The sequence below is a fragment of the Lathamus discolor genome, chromosome 6 (assembly GCF_037157495.1).
Source record: "Lathamus discolor isolate bLatDis1 chromosome 6, bLatDis1.hap1, whole genome shotgun sequence".
Taxonomy (NCBI): domain Eukaryota; kingdom Metazoa; phylum Chordata; class Aves; order Psittaciformes; family Psittacidae; genus Lathamus; species Lathamus discolor.
In genome coordinates, this window is record NC_088889.1 from 5349586 (window position 1) to 5376430 (window position 26845).

The 26845-nt window shown below is 45.2% G+C and overlaps 1 protein-coding gene across 1 annotated transcript in view; it reads left to right on the forward strand.

The window, feature by feature from the left end:
- HSD17B12 (hydroxysteroid 17-beta dehydrogenase 12) overlaps positions 1-26845 on the forward strand; it is a 94532-nt gene that overhangs the window by 13057 nt on the left and 54630 nt on the right. Inside the window, 2 exon segments of the mRNA XM_065685902.1 lie at positions 21562-21608; positions 26070-26145. Coding sequence (XP_065541974.1) covers positions 21562-21608; positions 26070-26145 — 123 coding nt within the window.

Here is a 26845-nt window from a genome sequence, read left to right on the forward strand (position 1 = left end):
GGGCAGGCTGGCAGTGACGGGCGCAGGGAATGCTCTCATTCTGCTTGCTGCTGAGGGTGGTGCGTGCTGGGCTGCAGTGGAAGAGCTGATATCCCAGGGCTGGTCCTGCGGGAAGCCAGGCTCTGTGGAAGAGCCCCATGCAGAGCGGGGCTCCCATGCCTCAGTAACATGGTTTGGATATCGGGAATACTGATCGCGTTCACTGTGTGACACGGGCATCCTGGGATCAATGTGTAGGGAGTGGAAGGGGCTCCTTGTACCTGCTGAAGGCTGGGACTCACGGGCTCAGCTGCTGCTTCCCTGGCCCCTTCCCATCCAGCTTCCTGCCCTTGGGCTGGGAAAGAGGCCTGAGTGTGGTTGAGGACCCAGCAGGGCCCTTCCCCGTGGTGTCCCTCAGGGCTCGGTGTTGGGGCCACTGTTCAATACCTTCATTGATCTGGGTGAGGGCATTGAGGGCAGCCTCAGTAACCACCAGGTTTTTGGGGGTGTTGACTGCTGAAGGATGGGGAGGTTCTGCAGGGGCATCCGGACAGGCTGTGGTCAACGGGGTGAGGTTCAGCCAGGCTCAGCGCTGGCTCCTGCAGTGCTCCAGGCTTGGGGAAGTGCTCATAGGAAAAGAGCTGGGGGTACAGGTTGATGGGGCTGAACAGGAGCCAGCATCCTGGCCTGGATCAGCCCCAGCGCGGCAGCAGGGCCAGGGCAGGGATTGTGCCCCTGTGCTGGGCGCTGGTGAGGCCGCACCTCGAATCCTGTGCTCGGGGCCCCTCACTGCAAGAGGGACATTGAGGGGCTGCAGCGGGGCCGGGGAAGGGAATGGAGCTGGTGCAGGGCCTGGAGCACAGGGGTGATGGGGAACGGCTGAGGGACCTGGGGGTTCAGGTGGAGAAGAGAAGGCTCAGGGGGGACCTGATCGCTCCCTGCAACTGCCTGACAGGAGGATGGAGCCAGGAGGGGCTGGGCTGCGCTCCCAGCGGACGGGGCAGGGGTTCCCGGCCCCCAGCTGCGCCGGGGCCGGTCTCTTCCAGCCCGGTTCGTTCCGTGATCCCGTCTGTGGGATTTCCGCCCTTTGCGGCGCCGCAGCGGCCCCTGCCGGCCCCGCGCGGCCCCCCCGGGAGCGGGTCCCGGTGCCGCCGCGTCCCGTTCCCCGCAGGCTCGGGCGGGGGAAGCCCGCTCCGCTCAGCTCCCCTCCCGGGGGAGCCGCTCCGGTCCCTTAACGCCGCCTCACCTCAGCCGCTCCCCGGAGGAGCGGGGCCGTCACTGCGGCCGTTACCTAACCGGTGACATAACGCGCTCCGTCCGCTCCGCTTCCCCAGCGCATGGGGCCGGGGCCCCGCACGGGCACGGCCGGGCTGCGGTCTCCCCCTCCCTCATCCCCGTTATCCCCGGAGCTGGGCCCGCAGCCACCACGTGCGATGGGGACCCCGGGGGACGGGACCCCCCGATCGCAGCCCATGCAGCACCCACAGGCGCTTCCCCTGCTGTCCAGTGCATGGGATGGACTGCAGCTGAAACGCTGGAGGAGGCTCGGTGTGAGCCTCCATAGGAAAACTGGGGAGTGTTCCACCTGGGGAGTTTTCCACCTGGGAATACACTGCAAGTTTTGAAGTGCTCAGTGTGAAACGCAGGGAGCATCGGTGGCTGTTTCTTTATTTAGAAATGGGAAGGAAAACGCAACGTTGCTTGAGCTTTGCCTTCAGTCTTTAATGCAAACACCCACTGCAGAGCAGTGACGGTACAGACACCCCCCCCCCGACCAAGCTGAAAAGCAGGCAGGGATTTCTAAATCGCTTTAACATGAGAGTCTCCCTAATGCTTGACGGGAATTTATCGAGGGCATTTCTCAGGAGACGACTGTTACCTTCCAGATTGATTAACTTGAGCGTGTTAACGTCATTCATCTTCCCCCCCTCCCCGTGCCCCGACGGATAGAAATATTCAATTAAAGCGAATGTAATTAAGAGCGTGGGATGCAAGGGACCTCTGCGGAACAATAATTACCAAATATTCCAATTTTAGCTAAAATCAGGTGATACATATATATATATAGGGCCAAAAAATACAGAATACACTTCAGATTTGATCGTTTTCTAGCACTGCATCGTTTTCTTTCATTTCTAAGCGACCCCCTTTTTATGAATGGCAGGTTTTCCTCAATTGAGGAGAGTACAGTCTGTTCCCTGTTCCTTCTTCAGGTCTGCGGGCTAGAGGGTGCTGCTGAGCCCTTGAGTGATCTCCCTGACAATGCGGAGGAGAGCGGCTCTCTAAAGGTGTGGTTTGAGCTTGTTTAAGCCTCTGTTCGAGAGCTGCAGTGCACAAAAGCAAAAGAACCGGCTCGCTTCTAATTCCAACAGATTAAAGTCGGTTTCTGGTGCGCAGACAGAATGTGAAACGTGGACTTTAGACACTGCACAGTCCCTTACACTTGTTGTCGGCAGGGTTAGAAGAGGTGTTTAATGGCTCTTCACAGCTTTGTATGAACCAGCTGTGTGAATAGGTTGCTCCTCATCGTAATTAGGTAACTTCTAAAGACTCTAGAAATCCGAGTTCTTCTTGCTCCACTTCTCTGTGTCTAAGAGTTGCCTTTATAACATCTCAGCAGCTGAATGCAGACTTGCCAGCTACGTCAGCTTTTATCTGTGCTTGTCTTTGCATCTTTTTAACACCACATTATCTGCTAAATATACTCCTAAAGCCATCCTTGCCTCTGTATGCTCACGAGGAAGCTATTTCCAGTGCGACTGAGAGGGCTTCACTTTTAACAGCATTAATGGTCTTGGAGTGAGAGGTTATAAAAGGTTTAGAGCCATTCCTACCATAGGATAAACGTGCTCACCAGCTTCTTGTGGATCTTGGAGTGCACGCAGTCATGCTTGAACCTGTGAGAGGGGATACCCTGAGGGGTTTCTTCTCTCCCCAGAAGTTCTACTTTAGCAGTTGGTTTTGCAGAGAAACTTAAAGCTAGCAAAAGGGAAAGGAGGAAAAGTCATATTTGATGTTGGTTTGTGTCTTGGGTAGCAACAAGCAGCTTAAATGGTTTAATTCACCTTTTTTTGTACTTGAGAACTGAAGGTTTGGGTGACCTGGAGTTTTGGATTGTTCGGTTAGGTGAGGATAGAAGCATAGCCTTTTACTAGAAGATATCTCTAATAAGATCTCTGAACAAGAAGATACCACTTCTCACTTAATGTTGACTACTTTAAGAAGTCATCAGAGCTAATTAGTGTTCTAAACCCTTCAGTTTTATTAATCCCAGACTGGTTTGGGGTGGAAGGGACCTTAAGCTCATCCAATTCCAACACCTTCCACTAGAGCAGCTTGCTCCAAGCCCTGCCCAGCCTGGCCTTGAACCAGCCAGGGATGGGGCAGCCACAGCTTCTCTGGGCACCCTCTGCCAGCGCCTCAGCACCCTCACAGGGAAGAGCTTCTGCCTAAATTAATAAGCTAAATCTTCCCTCTTTCAATTTGAAACCATTCCTTCTTGTCTGATCTTGCCTTTGTATGACACAGTATTACCTAATTTAAGTGCTGGAGGCTTTCACCTGGAGTGGTCACATTAGCTTCAGTCCACATTTATCCCAGACAAGCTGCACACATATGTAATAAGGTTGTGATAGGTAGACCCATTCCCTCGGAATTGTCCATGTCCTGCAGTCCCACAGTTCTGCAGCCTCATGTGAGGAGCTGTGGGCTGGGTGAATGGGAGCAGCTCTTTGAGGCTTTCGCAATGCCAGTGGATGTCTCACCTCTGTGTCTAGCACAGCACATCTTGTGTTGCTGCTGTGCTCTTCCTTTGTCTCAGTAAAGCCATCAGGAGCTGGCTGGGTCTCCTGGTTTGTCATCACTCCTGTAGTGCAGGAGTGAAGCAGATGTACACTTGTACTCTAGCTTCCCACTGTATATCCATTAAAGAGCTCAAGCTTGCCTTCTGCAGTTGTCATCCTCCTACCACCTTCACAAGGCCTTGTACAATTCCCTGTGTGATGCTCCCTATGCTGCTATTTTGGGGCTTCAGGTATGGAAGTCTCTGTGCTTCAGCTTCCCTACGTTGGAGCAGGTTATGTGGTTTGGGCATGAATCTTGTTACCGCTTCAGCTGCTCTGCAGAATCCTTCTTTTCGTACCTCTGTGTCCCTGGAGCGCATGCTAACTTCTCAGTGTACAGCTTGTTTTAATGTAGCTTCTAGCCAAAATGAATAAAATATCACTGGGTGTCTTCCTGCCTCAATTTCTGCTCTACTTCTGAGCCGGCAGGATCTCTAAGAGAGTTTAATTCCCTGTTCTGTATATAGCTTCTGAATGAAATCTCTCCAAGTCTTGCTGCTTTGCATCCGGATTCCTTTTTTCCCCCAGATAGCCTGCGGATGTTACAGATTCTCCCTACGTTGGCTTCCCTATGCCTGTGTTGGAGTTGTGGGGAAGTAAATACATCGTGTTGGTGGTGGGGAAGCAGAGCTTGACTGCTCCAAACAAGTTGTCAAGAGTTATCAAGCTGTTTGCCTTCTGTCTCTCTGGTGTGGTACATGGCACGATGGAGACTCACGAAGAGGGGAAGGTCTTGGAAATACCCTAAAACAAAGCAAATACTTTTGCTGTGCTCGGATCCATCTTTACTCACTGTAGGAGCTGAGGTGTAAAACTTAAAGCCAATAGCGATGCTGCTTATGCTAACTGCAGGCTTTGCAAACCAGCCTATGGAGTAAGATGCGAATTGGCTCAAGTTGGGTTTTGTTTATGGCTGCTTAAAATTAAAGTATCCAAGGCTGGAACATAATCAGGATGTTAATGTAGAGTTTAAATAGATCATGAGAGCAAAGGTTTGGAAATGCAAAACCCAAGCCAAATGTGAGCTGTTATATATATGTGATACATGCAGGGGAATTCCTCGTGAGCCCTAAATGCTGGCCATGACTGGAAAATGAATGGTCTGAAATAGTAGGCAAGAACTGCTATATATATATCCTGCATGTGTTAAGCAAAGGCATCAAACCCTGCACAGGAGCAGATTTGGTCTGTGGGTTTATTAATGTATTGTGTCCATGACCACACATTCAAAACAGTAAATGTATTTTTTATTGCCTTACGTCTTCTTGCGCAGGCCCCTGGAGATCAGAAGTCCATCAGAAGTAGTTCCCTGGTTAATTCCGACTTTGGGAATATCTCTGTTAGTTTTAGGAAGGGGACAGTTGGAATTTGAATTTATATAAGGGGTCAGTGGAAAAATCATCCTTGAGGTTGAATCTGTTACATGAGCATCCACGTGGCTATTGCGAAACCTAAAGGATTCACACATCCAAAGGGCTGAAAAATCCTTATTCTATTTTAAAAATAATTAAGGAAAAAAAAAGCCCCAGTTTTTCTGGAAGTCTTCTCATTTTGGGAATTTTTAGCTGTTGAAGCAGTCACAGAGCAGAAATGTGTCTTAACAGTTGTCAGGCACAAGAACTTTTTAAAAGATCTCCAAGACTGGAAATAGCTTTGGGAAGGATTTAGATGCTGTATTAGCTTTGTGGACTTCTCAAAGGCTTCGCAGAAAATCAGTGAGGAAACCAAGCTGCTTTGTATTCCAATAGGAAATCAAGAGGGCAAAAAAATCCCTATATGGGGATTTGATACGACTTTCTTGTTATATACAGTGCAGGTGTATATGGTGATGATGCTGGAGAGGGACTCTTCATTAGGGACTGTAGTGATAGGACAAGGGGTAATGGGTTAAAACTTAAACAGGGGAGGTTTAGATTGGATCTGAGGAAGAAGTTCTTTACTGTTGGGGTGGTGAGGCATTGGAATGGGTTGCCCAGGGAGGTTGTGAATGCTCCATCCCTGGCAGTGCTCAAGGCCAGGTTGGACAGAGCCTTGGGTGCCATGGTTTAGTGTGGGGTGTCCCTGCCCATGGCAGGGGGTTGGAACTGGATGATCTTAGGGTCCTTTCCAACCCAAGCTATTCTATGAATGTGCGTGTGTATATCTATATCTATATCTACGCACTTCTTTTCATGTGTAAAATCTCCTTCTTGGAAGAAACAACATTAAAAAGGGTCATTCCTGTGGGTAATGCTGGTGCAGAGAACAGGAAGGTGACAATACAGGGTTATTAGGGACCTTGTAACACGTTTTAATGTGGCTTGGGTTCTTAAATGAAAGGTTCTGGGAGAGCCCTTGCAGCTATTGCATCACTTGCTAAAAATAGCATCTTTACTGCATAAGGCAGCCTGTCTGCAGTGTGGATAGGCTTGAGAAATGAGTGCTGCTTGTGAATGATGTGCAGTCGTTTTTGCTTCTCAGTTAAGCAGGGTTTCGGTCTAAATTCTGGGGCAGAATGAAATAAAAAGGTTTTATTTTCTGTCCCTGGGGGTGGGGGTGAGTTTGGAAACAGCAGCGTCCACAGGTTCTGTCTGCAGCATGGGTCTAAAAATACTGGTTTTAAGCTTAGTGAAATTACAGCTTAAAGACACTGATAAATATGGTCTTATATTGTAATTGTCTGGGGAAAGGAGGAAGGAAAACTTGCTTTGTGCAGTGTGAGGTAGTCTGTTATTCTCATCAATCACTTCAAATTTAGGAGTGGTTTTTAGTTGCAGTTACACAATGCAAGCGAAGTATAATACTGATGCAAATTCTTATTAAACATCCCCCCCCCAACCTCAAATCCCTTTGCTTGAAAACTAGAGTTATGTTTTACAATGGCTTTCCCCCCCTCCCTCCCCATTCCGAAGTCTTAGTCAAGCTGTAGCAGCAAGGGAGTGTGTTTGTATTCCAGTGGTGTTGCTGAACCAGACAGGTCTGCAGCACAGCACTTTATTTTTAGACTCTAGGTTGCCATTTTTATCCTGTAAAAAATATTCATCAGCGTCTGGGTGACAGGCCATCAGTTCTTATAAATGTGTCAGACCACGTTTTTTCCACCTCTCTTTTTCTCCTTCTCCTTTTATATCCTGCTGTATGCATCTCTTTCTTTTGGGGGGGGGGGGTGGTGGGATAAAAGTGGGAACAAGGGTGCAGATTTAATTCATGCATTGGGTTTTTTTCAATTCACAGATCTTGAGCATCACATGGTTCATTCATCTTCTGCGCTCGGCTGCTTACGCAGCTTTGCTTATTGTCTGCAATGGGTGAACTGTTCTGGTGCATTGAGCTGAAGGCATGGGAAGGGGCGAAGCAGGTTTGCTGCTGAAGCAGGTTGCCTCGGCTGCCCTCGCTCCGCGTGGCCCCAGAACACCCCGGTGTGGCAGTGCTTATTGAGAAATCCTTTTGTGTATGGGGTTTGGGGTACTTGTCAGGTATAAAATCGCTTCCTAGAGAAGCTATTTGAGATCATTTAACGTCATTGAAGATGATTTATATAGGTCGATTGGCTTTCAAAATAGAAATGGGAAGATCTCTTCTGGTCTGTCACGTTGAGTGGCTAGCACATGGCAGTAGGGGCACCAAGCAGTGGGGTTTTAGGACGGTGAGGCAGTAACTCTCATTAAGCACCAATCTATAGCACAAATTTCATGGCAGGAATGCAGTGTTTCCATTGCTTTCTGTGGTGCTGGACTTCTGAACCTCCATAGTGCAGCTGCCCTGTGTACATGTGGAAAGCTTGAGGCTTTCATACAGAGCTGCTCCTTGAGCCCTTGAAGAGCCATCGAGGCTGGCAGCAAGCTCAGTGTGGGCTGCTGTCACCAGAGCAATTGGTACTGCTGCTGGTACCCTTTGCTTTCTGCCTTGAACCCAAACATGGGGATCTTGCTGTAGCAGTGATGGGAGCTTGCTTTTGGGTGGCTCTTGGCTGCTTTTGCCCATGTTGGGGAGAGTTGTTGCTTGTGGGAGTTGACAACCAGGAGCAACTTGCTGCTGGAGCTGAGTTAGCTCATGACCCAAGGGGGACCTGCTTAGGAGGGCAATAGGTTGCATAATGGTCTAGCTGTGTCCATAGGCTTTATCTGAATGATGGGAGATGCAGCATCTCGCATGCTAAGAGGGCTGAGAGAAACAAATGAAAACGTGCAGATACCCTTACCAGAAGGTGAAGGTCTGAGTCAGCTCTGTCCTGGTTAGTTTTGGTTCATTTGTCATTTAAAAAACATTTGAAGTCTCGGGAGTATTAATACCCAGTATGGCTTGTTGGGGCAGGGCCACGCTTAAGTGTTATAATAAATAATGGTAGCTATCCACAAATGTAGCAGCAATAAAATGCTCAGGATGGTTGGATACTGATGTATTTTTGGGTTAGAAGTGGAGATTCCGTATGCTTAGACTGTGTATACATAAATGTGTTAAGACTTCTCTGGGCGCCCTGTGCCAGCGCCTCAGCACCCTCACAGGGAAGAGTGTCTGCCTAAGAGCTCATCTCAGTCTCCCCTCGGGCAGGTTCAAGCCATTCCCCCTGGCCTGTCCCTACAGGCCCTTGTCCCAAGCCCCTCTCCAGGTTTCCTGCAGCCCCTTTAGGCACTGGAGCTGCTCTGAGGTCTCCCCTTCAGGAGCCTTCTCTTGTCCAGGCTGCCCCAGCCCAGCTCTCTCAGCCTGACTCCAGAGCAGAGCTGCTCCAGCCCTCACAGCATCTCTGTGGCCTCCTCTGGACTCACTCCAACAGCTCCACATCCCCCTTGTGCTGTTGCCCCAGCGCTGGATCAGGGCTGCAGGGGGGGGGGTCTCCCCAGAGCGCAGGAGAGGGGGAGAATCTCCTCCATGACCTGCTGTTCATGCTCCTTTTGATGTAGCCCAGCATCAATGTAGATCATAGACCTTACTGAGGAGGGTTCTTGGGCACAATCATGCACCTTTTGTGTAGAGGCATATAATATACTGAGCACGTGGTGTGACTTTGCTAGGAACTTCTTTAAGCGTGTGTAATTAAAAAGCAGCTTTTCAGAGATACTCTTTTATCAGTCACGTTTCTGCTGCGCAACATAATGGAACACTGACTTTTTTAGGGTTAAAACTCTTCTCCTTCTGCACAGGTAGGCAGCAGTCCTGATTTATAACATTCCTTCCTAAAGACTGGAACTTTTTCATGTTTGCATATGTAAACATGTCAAACATGTAAACCATTGGCAAGTGGCCTCGTGGAAAAAAGTACAGTGGTATCCAGGAGGCATGAAGTTAACCCACGTATTTCAGGTTTCTGATGTGTTTTGACTATGATGAGTTTGAAAGAAGAGGTTAAGGGTTGGAGGCTGGACCTAAATTGGTTTACTGTTGTGAAGGGTAAAGATATCCAGGTTGGATTAATGTTAGAGGAGAAAGCAAGTAAGGCAGGAACGTGCTAGTGATTGCATGAAGTGGGGTGATGTGAGCCAGAGTGATAAGGCTTGTCCATGCATGAGGTTGCTCCTGTGCAACAGTGGCCAGGTTCATCCCTGCAGACCTAGGTTAGCCAGTAAGCCCTGTTCTGCCCAAGAAAGTGCTGAGGAGTGCAGGGTATGTGGTTCCAACACAGCCAGACTGGGGTATTTGTACCAGTTTGGCAGCAAGTAGGGTGAAACCAGCCTGGCTCCCACCTGGGATTGTGTTGGGTTTCCGTTCTTACCAGGGGCTGTGCTGCAAGAAGCTTCACAGAATCATTAGGGTTGGAGGGGACCTCGACCATCATCTAGTTCAATGCAGGGCCACCCAGAGCTGGTTGTACAGGAACGTGTCCATGGTGGGATTTGAATGTCTCCGGAAAGGTAGACTCCACCTCAGTAGAGCAGCCTGTTCCAGTGCTCTGCCACCCTCAACTTAAAGAAGTTCTTCCTTGTGTTGAGGTGAAACTTGCGGTTCAGTTTATGGCCATTGCTCCTCTTCCTGTCACTGGGCATCACTGGAAGGAGCCTGACACCATTTTCCTGCGCCCACCTTTGAGATATTTATATGCATTCATGAGATCCCCTCAGCCTGTTCTCCTATAGACTAAACAGGGCCAGCTCCCACAGTCTCTCCTCATAAGGGATGCTTCAGACCCCTGAGCATCCCTGTGGCCTCCACTGGACCCTCTCCAGCAGCTCCTTGTACTGAGGAGCCCAGAACTAGACACAGCGCTCCAGATGGATCCTTACTTATCAGAGATCATCTACATGTCTTTCCCAGAGAATGTTTTATCTTGGGCACAGCGATCCTTGTTGCAGGCTTGGATGCTGTAAGCGTTTATCTTTGGCCCAAGGCAGAGTGCTGATGAAGGGGGTGAAGAAATGTCCAAGCCATTCTGTGGCCTGGGGTTCATTGGAGCTGGAAGTTAGGAAGGAAATGAGTTTCTACAGTGCCAATTTTCTTGGTCTCTCTGTGCTTCCCAACTTGCCTATTTTTGGTGTATTGTTGGTGCGCTGAAATTCTACTCTGTAACTTGCATTCACAATGAAGATTCTAATTCTGGGGATAGGGAAGGAGCATGATTTTTCTAATAGATGGAATATATTTAGATAATTCTGGTATTTTTAAATGTTCTTAATTTTTTTTTAGTTCATTTGCTGTCTGCAGAGCTGTAGTCCAAAGAGATTCTGATAGAGGCTCCCATCAGAGGGTTGCCTGCATGTCTAATCTCATATATTTTGTTATGTCTGTTACATTTACCTGTTTTGTCGAATAAATACATAAAATAACTTGAAAATCCACAACTTCAGTTTAAAGTCTAGAAAGCAAGTTAAGCAAAATGATCAGTGTCATTGCTTAACATGATCAGGAGATGGTGGAGAAAGCACCAAATCCCAAGCTAGCAGATCAGTCTCGAAAAGAACAGGAGGAGATGATACCGTCCCTTGCAGGATGTGGTTCAGAGGTGTATTTTACTGTTACAGTCTGTATTATATGCTAAAGGTTTACATGGATTACTGTAAAAGACCTTAATAGCTTTTTCTGCTGTGAATTTGTCCGAAATCACCAAATAGAGCTGCAAACTGGAGACAGGAGGAACCTCTTGGAGAGGTACCATGATGTGCTTGGCTGCTTCTTAAGTTCTCCTTTCAGTACCTATTGCTACCCACTGCCAGAGACTAAGTCTTGGGTTTGCTCGTCCTCTGTCCTGATCTGGAAGGTCTAATCTTGTGATAAACTGTTACACCAGGAGAAAGCTTGTCCATGCTATGGTTTCTATCTCACTTCCAATAGACATACTTGCATATGTGCAAGTGGAGGAAATAGGTGAATGGTAACAGGATGTTTTTATTGACTCCCATGTTTTGCTTTTCCTTTCTAATGGCTTGATATGTTGGGATGTGCCATGTCCTCACTGTATGATGCACTGTGCTTGAAAGGTACCCAAACCTTCATTTAAAGGCTTCTTCAAGACTTTGTATAATTATCAATAGTCTGGGTCCTTGTCATGGAGCTCTAAAAGGTCAACCAGTGTTTCACAGGTGTAGAGAGAAGGCTGCATTTAGCACTGCGTTTTTGGGGTCTCTTGACATGTGCAGCAAAGAATGTAAGCAATTTTATGTCTGATCCTAAAAAGCTGCTACGAAGTGCTCTTTGTTCTTTTCATACCCCAAACGTTTTTGGAGACTGGTGTCCTCACTGTGAATACAGAGGTGCTTGTGTAAGATGGTTTTAGTCATTGCCAGGACAACAAGGGGTTCCAGAAAGAACCCCTTTGTGGTTCAGATCCTCTTCATGAAGGTCTCCATCCTGTTAGGACCATCGTGTGTTTCTCTCTCCTACCATTTGTGTCTCATCTCTAGCTGCAACTCGCCTGTCTTTCATGAAGAGATGAGCAGAGGCACTCTGGAAGTCAAACTGTGCGTTGAGATAGGGAGGATTAAAACCCTCTTCTGATGCCCTTTGACAACCTGAGGAAGCCTAGAAGCATGCAATTAATAGAATGTATCAAACCCAATCAACAAATTAGTCAGGCTTACTTTGTTTTCCATTTCCTTCTGATCCATTAAATGGGTAGTAATGAACAGATTCTTGTTGCAAGGTTGTAGTTCTGTTTCCGGAGTTACCACTGTCTTGTCCTGCGCTGCTCTCTTGCATCAAAGAGCTCCTCCAGCAGGTCAGGTTCTATATCCTCATGTCCTTACTGTGCTCTTCAGGGTCAGAAGCACGTTTTTCTTCTCTCCTTTAAGATTCTACTTTCCAGTCTAAATTGTGACCAACTTATTTTCTTCCTAATGTAATCATAAAATGGTTTGGGTTGGAAGGGACCTTAGGATCATCCAGTTCCAATCCCCTACCACGGGCAGGGACACCTTCCACTAGAGCAGGTTGCTCAAGGCCCCATCCAACCTGACCTTTTGTTTTCGGTGTTTACACTACGTGAGTTTATGAAGAGCAAACAAACCCCTTTTAAACTCATCTCCCAGCTCCTCAGTGGATGCAGTCAGGTTGTGTAAGTTCACAGTCCCTTTTATATTAAGCAGCTGCACCCCAGGTATGTTTCTTCCATTGCTTACAATGGAACTCCTCCAATGGTCACCTCAACTCTTAAGTGAAGTTAGTTAAGTGAAGCGTGCATTTGACATTTGATAATGCCATGTCATCACATAACATCTAGTAGTATTATGTTTCAGTTATTCTAGTCTATAAACCCATCTATTTGTGGATCACACTGTGATCCTTTTCAGTAGCTAGGTGAAGTTCATAAAGCATTCCCTCCATGGTGGTCACTAGTAATGGTGCTGAACAGGAGTGGGGCTGAGATCAGGCCCTGAGGAGTGTAGGTATTTGTTTTTATCCTGATAAAAGTTCCTTTTTGGGGTCTGAACCATTGTAGACATCTCCCCACGTAGCTCCTGATGACGTTCTAACATTCTTATGTTTGGTCCCGGTCACCTTCATAGCCACAGTTTCTCATGGCCATCATATCAAATCATTTTCTTTTGCCTCGTGAGTCTGGTGTGTTATTCTTATCTAAAGTGATCACACTTGCTGCAAATTGGGCACAGTTGCCTTTTGATTAAAAATGGATCTAGTGCTGTATTTATCCCAATCTCCACTCTTTGTGATTATTCTGACACCCTGTATGGATTTGACTTGAAGTGAGTATGTCCATGGCTTACCAAGATCACTTGTTATCCTCTTCTATTTGCAGGTGTTGGGTTTTTTGTTGCCATGTCACTGACTTGAAGTTTTCTGCGTGTTACAAATGTACAACGAAAGAGGAGAAAACAAATCTCTGATTTCTCCTGGTGACATCTTATGCAGAGCCTTCTTCCAGCTTTGTAGGCTCCAAACCCAGAGACCCTTCTACTTGCTGCTTGTATCTCAAGCTTGTACCTCTGCTGCTTGTACCTCTTCGTGTTTCCAGTGGCAAAACACACTGAAAGCCTTCAGATGGTGCCAGTCCTGAGCTCTTTGATCCTCAAAATATTGGAACAACTTCCTTGCTGTTCCAGAAACTAAGTTCAGGGCACTCTTGGCTTCACCTGATGTTTTCTGGATCAAAGCCTTGAATGCAGGGAACAGGCCAACAAAGCTCCTCTCTCCTCCCAGACTCCCATATCCATACCGCAGCAGCCCATCTAACTGGAGAAAAAGACCTCATGGCAAAGACTTGAGTGTGAGTGCATAAAAGGCCGCCCTGGAACTTAGAGAACTCACAGGGGAGCTCTTGGAAGTGATGTTGCTGTGATTTCCATGAGCTCTTCATTATGGTTTTATTGTTGGGATTTCTGGATTGCTCCGAGCTCTCAAGTCTAAAGAAATCTTGGGAGCGCACTGCCCAAACCCCTTCCCTGCTGTAGTTCTGGATGAAATGGGAACTTGTCAGTACTGCGATATTTATAGCCTATTTTTTCTACCCACAATCCTAGCTCCTAGACACAAGCTGTTACCAAGCGAGTGTTTGGTTCTTGGGAATTGAACCTTTTTCTGTAGCCTGTCTTTTCAAACCCTGACCATTAGGAATTAGCTCCTTTGTGCAGGAAAAAACCCCTTCATACCAAAAATACCCAAACCCTTAAATACAGCATTTCTAGGATTTCAGCTCTGGCTGGGATAATGTTTCTGATGAAGCTTCCAGTTAAATTGCGACAAGAAATGAAGTTTGTCTTCTTCTTGCAGCGAGTTTTCTGTTTCTATTTCATAAAGATGCAGGAAGTTACTGCTGTCTTATTAACTTGCAGCCAGCATGCTTATCTCCTTTGTTCTTTGTTAAATATGAGCTGGCATGTGTTAGACTGCGTTAGTGTTCACTCTTTGGGACTTCAGTGGTTTCTAAATTTGGCAGTGCTAAGCCGGTGCCCTGTTTGCTTGAATCAATTGGGGCTGCTATTTTTAGCAACAAAAGGGAATTGAAATAGCAATTTTCTTTCCATGTAATAGATCCCCAAGAGGAATACTGATGCAAGCTCTCTGTCATCCCGTATTCGTCCCCCCCCTTTCCCCAAAAGCACTCAGACGAAAGGCATCTGTCATGGTTTGCGGCTGTATTAATCTTTAATCAATCGAGTGTTTTCTGCATTCAGGTGTACAGGGGAGGGGAGAGAAAAGGGTCACGACTAGGATCTGCCTAGAATAGCCAAGCACTCATGCATGGTCTGTACAGTCAGATTCTGTGGGCAACGGCAGGGATAGACGGAGCAGCTAAAAATAGCAGTTGCTTCCAGTGTTTCTCCAAGTCTATTTCTGATGCTCGATTTTGATAAGGTTGATTGGGCTTTTACTAAAAATAGCTGCTCCTAGCAAGCTGAGGACAAAAAGTGGAATATTTTTAATCAACCACAGACTCAAGTATTTTTGTTGGCTGGAGATAATCTAGAAGCTTGGTATTGGTCAAATGCCAGTGATTTATATAAACCTGTAATAAATGAAGCGCTGCTTGATGCCAAGCAGGGATAGTCTTTTCTCCCCTTGCCAGCTTTTGTTTTCCCCAGGAGCTGTCATATTCTTAATATAGCCTCCGTGTTTCGTAGCAGAAGGATCTCGAGTCTTCAGTTATTTATGTGTTGTACTTTAAACCTATGCTAAGGTTAGCTGCGCTGTGAAGTTTCTCTCAACTCTATTGCTTTAATAAGACACATTGGCTCCTAGTTTTATTCTTTATGTTGATGTCTGCTATACCTGGGTACCCATATATATGTGTATATATATAATGTATATATATATGTATAGCTGTGCCCATCACTGACCCTCACTCCTGTCTGGATTCAGTTTTGCAGGACAGGGATGGCTCTTCTGTGTGAATGAAGGATGTGGATGAGAGACTAGCTCTGCAGTGGCCATTTTAACATCAAATCTGAATACCTCTCAGGGGATCAGCAGCGTGGCTCACCTGCCCTCATTGTGTTTGTTAGCTGAATTTTTTTGGCAGGAAGAGAATAGACATTCCCAAATTGCTGGACCCACTTCTTTCTAGGGGGGATAATGCTGTTAGTAGCTTGGTTCTCCTCCCTAGGTAGTGACGTGCATGAGTGCATCTGCAGTACTGTGAAAGATTGCCTAAAAACTCAGGCTTTTCTTAATGGCAACAGGGAAATGGCTGCACTGAAATGAATTTGTAGCTCGAAGAGGCTAGCAGAGAACGTGCATAATAGTTGTTAGTTTCATTGTGTAGGTAGTCAAAGCAGTGCAAGGAGTCTGCCTGGTGCTGTTTGCTAGCAGCAACATGGGTGAAAGTATTCCATGCTTTAGCTCCATTAGGCATCTCAACAACTTATTTTGCCATGGAAAACGTGCTTGTATCTGAAGGCAGGCTTGATCTCTTTAAGCTTTTCCTTCACTGTAGTCTAACCTTGAATTGGGGAGTCACGAATCTATAATCTTGTTTCAGCGTGATTGCTCTGCAGAACTGCAGTAGAATTTTCTATGCTTGCTGTTGCCTCCTTTCCCTGTGTCAACACTGGTCCTTGCTCCCATCGTGAGACGAGAGGATTTCTACACGCCTGCCTCATGCTTTACTGCACCATTCTTTGCTTTTTGTTTTAAGGTGTCCTGGGTGCATCAGAGGCAGATAAAAATGTTCTTTATGGGCCTTGAATATTCATTTCACTTGCAAAACTGTGGTCTGTTGGGTGCTGCTATTGCCTGGCTGTGGCATCATAGGATAGTTTGGGTTGGAAGGGCCCTTCAAAGGTTATGCAATCCAGGCCCCTTGCAAATGAGCACCGGCATCTTCAACCACATCAGCCTGGGCTTGAATGTCTCCACAAATGGCAGTTCCCTTTTTAACATGAGGAGTGCTTATCCAGTGTACTTCTTAGGAGGTGGTGGGTGTTTTCTAGGTGACAACTTATTTAGGAAGGCAGTGGCTGTTAGTTCTTATGAGCAGAAAGAACATGAGCTCCCTGCACCATTGGTGGTACCTTATCCTGTGTGTGTTAGCTATGGGATTTCTGAAGGATGCATGTGCTATTGGAAGCATTTGTGTATTCACCCCTTTGTTTTATGGAGAAGAGTTGACATTTTTAGCCCCTAAAGTCATGCATCACTGGGCATGTTAATCTTCTTGACTCGGGTCTCTGGCTGGTTGTACAGTGTGTTCCATAGGCTTGGTCTGTGCCTTTTTCAATAACAAGAAATCTATTGCAAGACCATGGATCTCAAACAGATCTCATTGTATCTGTTTAACGTTGCCCTGTGTTTGTCAAGGGTTGCCTCGAGTTTGGTACTGGACGCGAGATGATGCCGATGCTTATGAACTGCATCGTGTCAGTGGTGTATGTGACGAAAGCTGTGAAACATGTTGGGTGAAACATCAGGAGGTGAAGTGGCCAGGCAGTATTAAGGTCTAGGGAATTAGTGAGTTGTGTCTATCACTAGCTAGTCCAGTAGTAGAGGCTATGGTGGATTCCATAGGTGGGTTCTATCCAGAGGAGGGCCACAAAGGTGCTCCTAGGGTGAGAGAGAATTGGGCTTGTTCAGCCTGGAGAAGAGTAGGCTGAGAGGAGACCTTAGAGCAGCTCCCAATGCTTAAAGGGGCCAAAAGAAAATCTATACTGACCTAAGGTGGAGATTTGGGTAATTTATGGAAATGACTGCACGATGTGGTAAGGATACTGTAATTAAAAGCTTAACTGCTGATCTGAGTTCCTGTGCAGATGACTCGTGTATACATACAACAGCAGTTGAAAGATCTGCAGCCTGTGTATGGCATAACCTCCTCCAGAGGTGTGAGCAGATGATGCCCCATTCTGCTTTCTTTGTTCAGACCCATTGGAAGTTTCTCTTTGCACACTTTTGCTTTAGTAAGGCTATATCCAAAGCATTGGTGGGTTCAAAGTCACTTATGTGATGTACTCTAGTGGCTAGCATGAATGGTGCTTTTAAGTGTTTTACCAGCTTTCCCTCTTCTTCTACCCACTTTCCACTATCTTCTATTTTGAACAGTATAGGGTCAGTTGGAATGCAAGACTGTTATGCACAACTGAAATGAAAGCTGGGACCAGAGGATAAAAACCCATGCATAAATCTATAAGCCATTATAATAATGACTACGCCAGTCTTACCCAGTCAAATGTCATGACATAGACGAGCAAGACATGCTCCTTTCAGTGTGGGGCACTCACCAGGGCCAGGCTATGTGGACTCTGTGACTCAGAACTGGAGTCTTTGGGCAGGTTTTTCAGAACCGAGAGAACTATGTATATATATATATATATGTATGTATATATGTATATATATATACACATACACACACACACACACACACACACACACACACACACACACACTTACACATATGCTAGTTCCAAAAAAGCATGTCTTGAAATGGGAATCTATTCCGCATGCAGTCTCATTGTTTGGTGAATGTTCAGAGCTGCTGAACTCTGGCTAGTGATGACCTCCTGGGGCAGACCATCTCCAGCCCAGTGCAAGTGCATGTATTGATGTTTTTAGAAGTGAGCTGTCATGTTACCCAATTCCTTTCCTTATCTTTCTTCCCCTTTTCGTCTACACCCCCCAAGTCAGGGGAAGATGGATGTTGACTTCTTTGCCGAAAATCAGCCAGGGCTTCCATACAAGCTTCCATTTAGGCAAACTTTGATTTGGTGGCTTCACACGTGAACTGCCTGGGCATTCTTCTCACTCCTCTTCTGGAGACGGCAGATGGCTGAAGTGGGAAGCTACTACAGTTAGTCTGACTACTGAGTAAATGTGTACAATCACACTTGCGAGCTGGTGCAGCTTTCTTGTACAGACAATAACTTATTCCTACCCTGCTTGCTTTGCATTCTTCCAGCTCTGCCAACTGCAGTCAGTTTGTAACTACAGTCAGAAGGCAGTCTGTGTTAAGAAACAGAATTTACAAGCCTAATGCACACTTGGAGTTAAACTAGCTCTGTCACATCAATAGTAGGAATTCACTTTGTGGAGTGGTTAAAACTGCAACGCTTGGCTCCAGAGTAGAGACTAGAGATGAGCATAATCAATATGAAAATCAGGTACCTTGAACCAAAGCCTATTTTTTTCCTATTACTCTCCCTTTACCCATAGCACATCCACTTCAGGTAACCCAAAATGTGGAAGAAGGTAAGGTTGACTGGATCTTGACTTGTGTGATGTTGGTCCAATCAGTTCCCTTTATCTATCCCACCTCTTGTCATCGCTTTTACAAGGTATGGTATAAGTATTGCTTCCTGCCCCTATGGATATCTGGGCAGCCTTTCTGACCCACCAAACTACTCTCCGGGATCCCATAATGGACGGTAACTGGAGCTCCCTGGCCGAACTGGGTGCTGCTGGTCAGTATTAGTGCATGTTCCCCATCACAGTCCTCTAGTGCAGATCTCAACAGCCTCTGCACCAGTGCAGTTGGTTTGGGAAATCCATTTGCTTACAATGGGTGAGAGCTGAGCCAGGAAACTTCTCTTGAAGGGCCTTAGGAAGAGAAACGTGGCCAGAAAAAGGTGTTTCTTAGGGTGAGTGCTGGAAACCAGTCCTTGTACTGTGTGTACTCAGGATGGTGTGGGAGCACGAAGCAGGAGACAAAGTTGTCCTCAAAGTGGAGCCACTAATAAAATGATGGTATTAGTGCCTTCTTGTGAGAAGAGTATTTCCCTCATTGCTAAGAAAGGCTACCTGTGTGCTGTATTCTGATGCCTATGCCTTTACCTGCAGCAGAAGCAGGACAATAACTAGGTGCCCATTTATGTAGGTGATGGCTCAAGCACTTCTTCTTTTCTGGGTGAGATTTTTGTCATGTTTTTCATCATTTATCTGTATTGTATTTGTTTAAATTTCTCAAATTCTATTCAGGATGGTACTTTAACCTCCGGACAACAGTTATTTTCATTTGAAGTAGGGGCTAAAAAGAGAGGATCCATGCTGTTCCTAGTACTTCAGATAGAAATCCCTGATCTTCACCTTCAGTCTTGTGCTCCAGCTGATTTCCATTACAATTTACCGAAGCAATGGATTCAATAAATGAGGAAAACATCCTTGACTAAAAGTAGTTGTGCTTTACTAAGCCTTTAAAGTGCTATAGATGCTTTTTTGGAGTCCCTGCCTTACGGAGCAGACACACTCAACGTGGTTGTTAGAAGCTGAACAACTGGTGTTGTCAGGAAACAGTGTTTTAAAATGCTGAGCTTGTTATCTGGGAATAAAACCATTAAGTCCATGAATTTTTAGTTGGAAAGAGGAGAAGCGATCTACAAGCGTTCTAGGGAATGGTTGTTCTTCAGGTACCTCACTACCTGTGATGAAGGAAACAACCCCTTTAACCAAGTTGCTGAAGTTGAATGCTTTCCAGATTGGGTCAGTTTAGAACTTACCCATCTATTGGTGTCCTGGCCATCACTGAAATACCACTATGATCAGTTTTTATCTCCTGGAGACCCCTGGTCTTGGTTTCTTCCCCAGGGCCTCCTTTCTTTGTTGTTTGGACCCATTCTTGACCTTTCTATATGTGGATTTGTTTCTATAACAGAGCTGTTACTCACACTTTCCTAATCGCGGCTGGATAGGAAGTGGCAAAAAAGATGTGACACATCTTGGTTTTCACAATAAAAGTCACTGGTGCTGACAGTGCTGCAGCTAGAACTTCATTTACTAGCCAGAGCATCCTGTGTGTGCAGCATGCATATCCTACCTCACTGGAGCTATGGCATCTTACAGATGAACTTTAAATCCACGGAAGGGATAAATGTGCAGGCACCTTCATCTGTGGTCATCTGTAAATCTAGTTTGAGTCAGGGGCATGACTGGATGTTCATTCTTAGCCTGTTATTGCACTGTTGGCCATTCAAGCTCAAATAGGACCTTCACTGCCGGCTTCATCAGTTGTTATTACGTCCATTTATTCATAGCTAGCAGGCACAGAAACTAAAATGGTTACAGCATTTCCTCGCTGTTATTACTCAACACAGAAATATTCTGGCTGCTGTTTGCATGCCAACTGTTATGGGTGATCTGCAAGCAGTGACTAATCAAATCATCTGCAAATGCGTCTCCTTCTGCTGCCCTGAGGGGAAGTTATTGCTGAATCTCTGTGCTGGACAACACCTCTCTGCTGCTCTGAGTTCTGCCCAGGTAGAGCCTGATCTGAGAGCTGAACCAACACTGAAGTGATAAATGCTCCATGCCTGGCGGTGCTCAAGGCCAGCTTGGATGGAGTCTTTGGTGCCATGGTTTAGTGTGTGGTGTCCCTGCCTATGGCAGGGAGTTGGAACTGGATGATTTTAAGGTCCTTTCCAACCCAAACCATTCTGTGATTCTTCAGTTTCCTGAAACATTAACCAAGCCCGATTATTTGGGCATCCCAGTGTTCAGGAATAAGCAATGGAAGCATAAACCAAGCTTAGGACAAAGAGAAAGATCCAGGATGTTCTGTAGCCACTTAGAGTGAAAGCAGAGACAAATGAATGAGTGGAGAGCTAAATGAGTTGAGGATGTTGAGGTGCAGGCATGGGGTTTGAAAAAGAAGAGCTGACACTTAAAGAAAGTGGTTCTGAATGTGCTTGCTTAGAAAGTAGTTGGAAAAGCAGATTCTGAATGGAGGAACTGCTGTTTAGTGAGCAAACTGAGACGATCAGCTTTGGTGTGGCGAGAGCCCTGGAATAATCTGTCAAACTAATGGCATGTTGAGTCACTCGGAGCTTCTCAGCATGTGGAAAAGAATCCTAGAAAGATCTGAGGTTTGACACAGATCCCAGTCACCCACGGGTGAAAGACTTTAACCTCAAGAAGGCCAGCTTGGAATTGATGCCTGCATCGGTCACTCGTACTCGCTGCTCGTAAGCACAATGGTCACAGGGATCTGCAATCTACTGGAGAGTCACTAACGGAGACCTGTTGCCTGTGTCCCAAAGTGTTTGTTTTATTGTATGATTACAGGCTTTAAGCTACTTTTTGTTGTACTATATACTTAAAACTAAGATGAAAGCCGGTTTAATAGCCATAGCTGAGCTTGTTTTAGTTGAATGACTTGGAAACCTCTTAGTCCGCAAAGCTTCTGAAGAAATGTAGTGGACCAGAGGACTGGAATGTGAAGGGGTGCTGAACCTGATTCTTGAAACAACCCTTAGGCTCCTAACTATCTCTTCCTCTCCTTTCTTACATATGGAAATGTTTTAGTGTGAGTTCTCCAAGAGATTTAATAGAAGTTGTACACCTATTTCAGAGACTTTGATGTGGCTCTTGGCTGGAATGAGTAACTTAATAGCCTACTAATGGACACCCATTGTAATGATTTCTGTGAAGCAACTAACTTATATCTGTTTGTTTTCAGTGGTCACAGGAGCTACTGATGGAATTGGGAAAGCCTATGCGGAAGAGGTAAGAATTCTTCTCACTTGGAAGTGTATCTTGATCCTTGGTGAGATGTCATGCTGTCTCAACTCTGTCAAACAGCAGGTTGAATGTCCCAGCCCTATCTTAACATAGATAGAATCATAGAATAGTTAGGGTTGGAAAGGACCTTAAGAACATCTAGTTCCAATCCCCCTGTCATGGGCAGGGACACGTCACACTAGATAGCTGTAGGGAAAGAGGTCTCCTGCCTTGCCTCCATCTGGTGAAAGTTGAATCCCTTTGTGGTTCCATCCTTTATTTGTAAACTCTATTTTCAGCCCTTTTCCTTCAGTTTTTATTTTAGACTTTTTTTAGTTGTTCAAATTATTTTCACTTTCTCAACCCTTGGTATTTCTTTTTGGTATTTCCAGGCACTGACTAAATGGCATTTCCAGCTGCCTGCAGTATGTTCCAATTATTCTCTATAGTTCACAAAGTCTCTGAAGCTGGGTTTTACCTCTGTCTCTTTTGCTGTACTTTTGCTCTTGATGGATATGTGGGCTCCAGATACGGTACTGGAATGTATTGCTTAAGACAGAAAGTGCCTGTTAGTATGGGGCAATTTAGCCTATAAGCCCAGAGAACATCATGACAAATAGTGCTGACTACAACAACTTATAGCAAAAATAACTTTCACCTCCAGCATCAGTATCAGAGTGAGCCTGTCTGTACTCATTTCTGTGTTCTCTGAAACACCAGCATGACTTTGTGAGCAGATCAACTGTGAGAGATTCCCTTTCTCTTCAGTTTTCCATTCTGCCGAGCCCACGGGGAAAGAACTATTCATCTTCATGGGTAGCCCTTGTCCTTCAGGTTTCCCTTCATACCTGTCTGCCCTGCCATCTGCATCCCTGGCCCCTGAAGTTCCTTTCTGCTTTGCAGCAAGTAGCACCTTGTCCTGCTGGGTCAAGAAAGGGATGTTTGCTGCTAAAGGAATGAAGTCTGGTGCCAACAGCACCCAATTCTGGTGTAAACCTGACATCTCCTGTGTGCCCAATATCCAGTTATGTGGTGCTGAAGCAAATGACGCAGTACTTAAATTGCATAGAGCAAATGGAAGGAGGTCACTGTGGCCAGAGCATAGCACTGTCAGGAGGAAGTCCTCTGGTGTGGGACCCCCTGAACATCATAGGAAATCAGATTCAGCATCGATGTGTTAGGTTAGGGGGTGAATGAAACCACAAGTTGCTTTATGTTCTACAAGATCCTTCTGGGAAGCAATGACTGTTTCAGCTTCTTTGCTATAGTTGCTGTAGGCACAGAGCACCCTAAAGGGTACAAATATTTATTCTTGGGCTATAGAATGAACCACATTTTTCATGGATTAGATTTATTATTGCCACTTTATTTAGGGTAAAGCACAAATCACCCTTACAGTTCAGGTGGATGAAGAATACTTGATGAAGTCAGTATGGATATATGGTGGAATGTGGAATACCTAAAGAGACTTCTCAGTCTTTCCATTAACTCTAGAGGCATCTTCATAAGGCTGCCAGCAAAGGCTTGACTTGCTCCTAGAAATTCCCTTCAGGTCACTATAAATACCACCGGCATGCAACTACTTGGGCACTGATGGCCGTGGTTATAATCGTGTAGATAAATCCCTTCTCCTTGGAAGAGTTTGTGAGAAGTGTAATGGTGTGTTGAGAATCACCTCTTTGAAAGTCTGACATGGCCACCAGTGATCGATGGGAGGATGTTACAAGTATGTGGATTCTCTGGTAGTACTTTGCTCTGTTGGTTACTTTCCTTCTTCAAGCAAAGGGCCACTCTTGTACTGTTAAGATCTTTACTCTTTGCTCAGTTAAGAGGAGCTCCTCACTAGACCTCCTCTTCATGAGAGGAGTGCTGTAGTAAAAGCAAGTTTTCTCTGTCTGGGTGATCATAGAATCAACTAGGTTGTAAAAGACCTTTAAGATCAAGTCCAACCATTACATGGTGATGCTCACCCAGTCTTTTGATTCCAAAGCAGCATGCATCCCCCCCCACCCTTTATTTTTTTAAAGGCTATGGTCAGGAGTTGCTATTTGTTGTCCTGTTGCTGTTTGCTTACGCAAATCACGAGTTAAAATGTAATCTTAGATGTATTTGAATGGTAGTGATAGACTGCAGATTGTGATCCCATTGCGTGCTCTGCAGTACTCTGCTATGCACATCTGCTCAGTGTTGGTTTTTATAGATCCTCTTGTTATACCTGCTCTAAGAAGTGTTTCAACTCTGCTTTGGTGGTTGTTAATGACATTCCTTTCCATCCTGGAGAGGAGAGGCTTTAATGGCAGCAGTGTGTTGCTACCGAAGTGGAAAATGTGGTAGTTACTAACACAGCATTTAAGGGAATCAGACAACATCCACCAACACCATTAGAATGGTAACTCTCACTTGCATCAATTTTTAGTCTATAAGAGCATCTTCTCAATGTTTGCTACTCTGGGTGAGTGTTTGTGATTAGTTTTAAGGTCTTCTCATTCAGCATTTTCATGATCCTATGGATGCTGGCCATAGATCCAAGTACGGTAACAGGTTATCTACAAAGCAGGTAATGTCTTCCTTTTGTCTTATATAAGAGTGTAAGTAGTTATTGGGATTTCAGAGGATTGTTATTGCTCTTTGGGCTATTGTGGTCCCTTTCAACCCACTAAGCCTCTATAGTGAAGTCAGAGCACTCAGCAGGAACTGATTTGCTTACATTCAAACTGAACTTGCTGTTGAGCACTGTATCATTTCCAGGTTTTATTACTTGTTTTAGTGGTATCTTGCTAGTTCCTGGCTCTTTCCTTGGCCATTCGATGTGCTCTGTACTCAGGTATGGGTTTCCATTTCCAGATGTGCTTCTCGGAGCGTGTCCCTTTAGTGTGAATATAGCAGCAGTTTGTCAAGCTTGTTCTCGTGGTAGAAGCTTTCTAAACGTGCTGAAGTTCCACTATCTGGGTGCCTTGGCGTGGCTTTACTTCCTTGGCATTTGAGCTAAGTACAGACAGGTACTTTTCCATAAATCTCAGGTACCCACTTAAGCAGTGCGAGAGCCTGGAGGTCATGACTGCTGGAAGCAAGCAAACTGCGTGTCAGCACTCTGCAGCTTGTACCCATGAGGAGCATCTCTGAGGCTTTTGTGCCCTTTGGGACCACAGCTATTTCAGACTGAGTTAGATGACTCTCAGAGTGTCCTCAGTGTCACAGGCTGAGATAGTTTGAAGTAAAGAATTTGCCTTCACTGCTTTTATCCTGTGCAATGAGAATTGCTATGTTATTCCCTTCTCCCTGCCCTGCTTTCCAGGCCTGGCTTTATGAAAAGTGTATTCCAGAGATTCAGGTGCTTATCTGGAGGTTCATCTCTTTTAGATAATTGTCCCCATAATACACATCATTTCCTCGAGTGGAAAGCTTAAGTTACCCATAAGCCTGAACTTGGCAGCAGTTTATTAGTAGTTCCTCGTATGAGTGGCTTTAGTTTCATCACACCTCACTATGGGCCCATGAGAGGTCTAGTATGAGGTTTCTTCTGCTTAGAGATCACACATAGGAGTGAAATACAGAGTTTGCTGACAAACTTCATACTTCTCTCTGAAAGAAGCCTGAAAGGTAGGTGACATTAAGTTACTTTAGGTTGTTGTTGTACTGTGCTGTGGCGTTTGTGGGGAATTAGATTTTCTTTAAGACCTATTCTCATCTGCTATCTGGGGCGGTGAAGGGGTTTTATTGGAGCAATGTGAACTCTCCTGTTTTATATGTTAGGTGTTAAGTGTCTGAAAGGCAATGTCACCATGAACTGTGGGTATATTGGTTTTACTTTTCACTGGAACAGGGACTTACACAGTAGTCACAAACATTCCTTGCTTTCATTGCAGTGATTCAGATATGTAGCTGTCTTCTTTCAGACACTTTTGTATTGACTTGTTAGGTCCCATTTTGATCTTGCAGTGGTAGGTCTGATTTGGTGACCAGGATATGCTCTGACCACAGCTGATAGCTTCCCTAAGACACCTGCATGAGTAAGCTAACCTTTTTACCTATGATTAGTACAAGTAAGAGGGAGCCTGACTAAAGGAAGGCAGTATTGAGTGCTGGGGTCGTTTTGCCGCATGGGTGTTCAAATGACCATGGGTATGTTACCTTGGCATGTTAAACTTAATTATGGTGGTATCTTCTTTGCTTTGACTTCCAGAGGAGGTGTAAAAGTGCTGTGAAATATCTGCTGTTGGTTTTCTGTTTTATATGAACTTGTATGGACAGATAATACACTTGACATGAAGGGAACCAAGTAAGAAGTAGCATGGAAGTAGTTGTCCTGCTTTTCCCCTTCATGTCTCTATTTAAAATTGTAATGTTTTCAAACCTGCTGGTCATATTTGTTGTGTATCTGACAAACGATGCAATTCCTTTAACTAGAATACTAACTTGGAAGTGATTTATGACTGTTCTTATGTCTCCTGTTTTGTTTTGTTGCAGTTAGCAAGACGTGGAATGAAGGTGGTTCTCATCAGTAGGTCAAAGGAGAAACTGGACAAGGTTGCGAGTGAAATAAGTGAGTTAAAACCTTCTTTAAACTTCCTTGACAATCTTCAATGTCTTTTCCAACCTAGTTGATTCTGTGATTCACAGGCATGCTTATATATTCATGCAATGGCACATGAATTTCATGCATGCTAATACATACAGCTCTGATTTTGAAAGAGGTTTGCTCTTGTGCACAGTGCAAATGTTACAGATATAAATGGTAAAGGCCTTGCAGATTAATTTTACAGTTGTTCATATTGAACTTCTCAGAACAATAGGGCTTAATACTGGAATCAGTATCTAAAACTCTTTGTCTTCCATAAGAACAGCTTACCAGGCCAGACCAAAATCTCGCCTATCCCTGTAGTAGCTGTCTAAAATCATAATAGGAGCAAAAACATGTAGCTGTTACACCTGAATATTCCCTCAGCTTGAAGCAAGTTTGATTTCATGGACCTCAGCCGTAAGGGTGATTTCTTTGTAACTCAAAGCTGTTGAAAACATGTTCCTTAAGTTACTCATTGTATTATTGACTACCTAAATTTATCTAAATCCTCCCTCGTTTGTTTCATGTGCATAAACTAGTCAAAGATCAGATTAGAGAGGCGTAAACTCTATTGGGGTGACGAGTGTTCATAGTCATAGTCATATGGAATGAGTTAATGTGTTTAAGAACACATGATAGGGATTGTTTCATTAGTAAAAGTGTGGTAAATGGCTGTAAAATG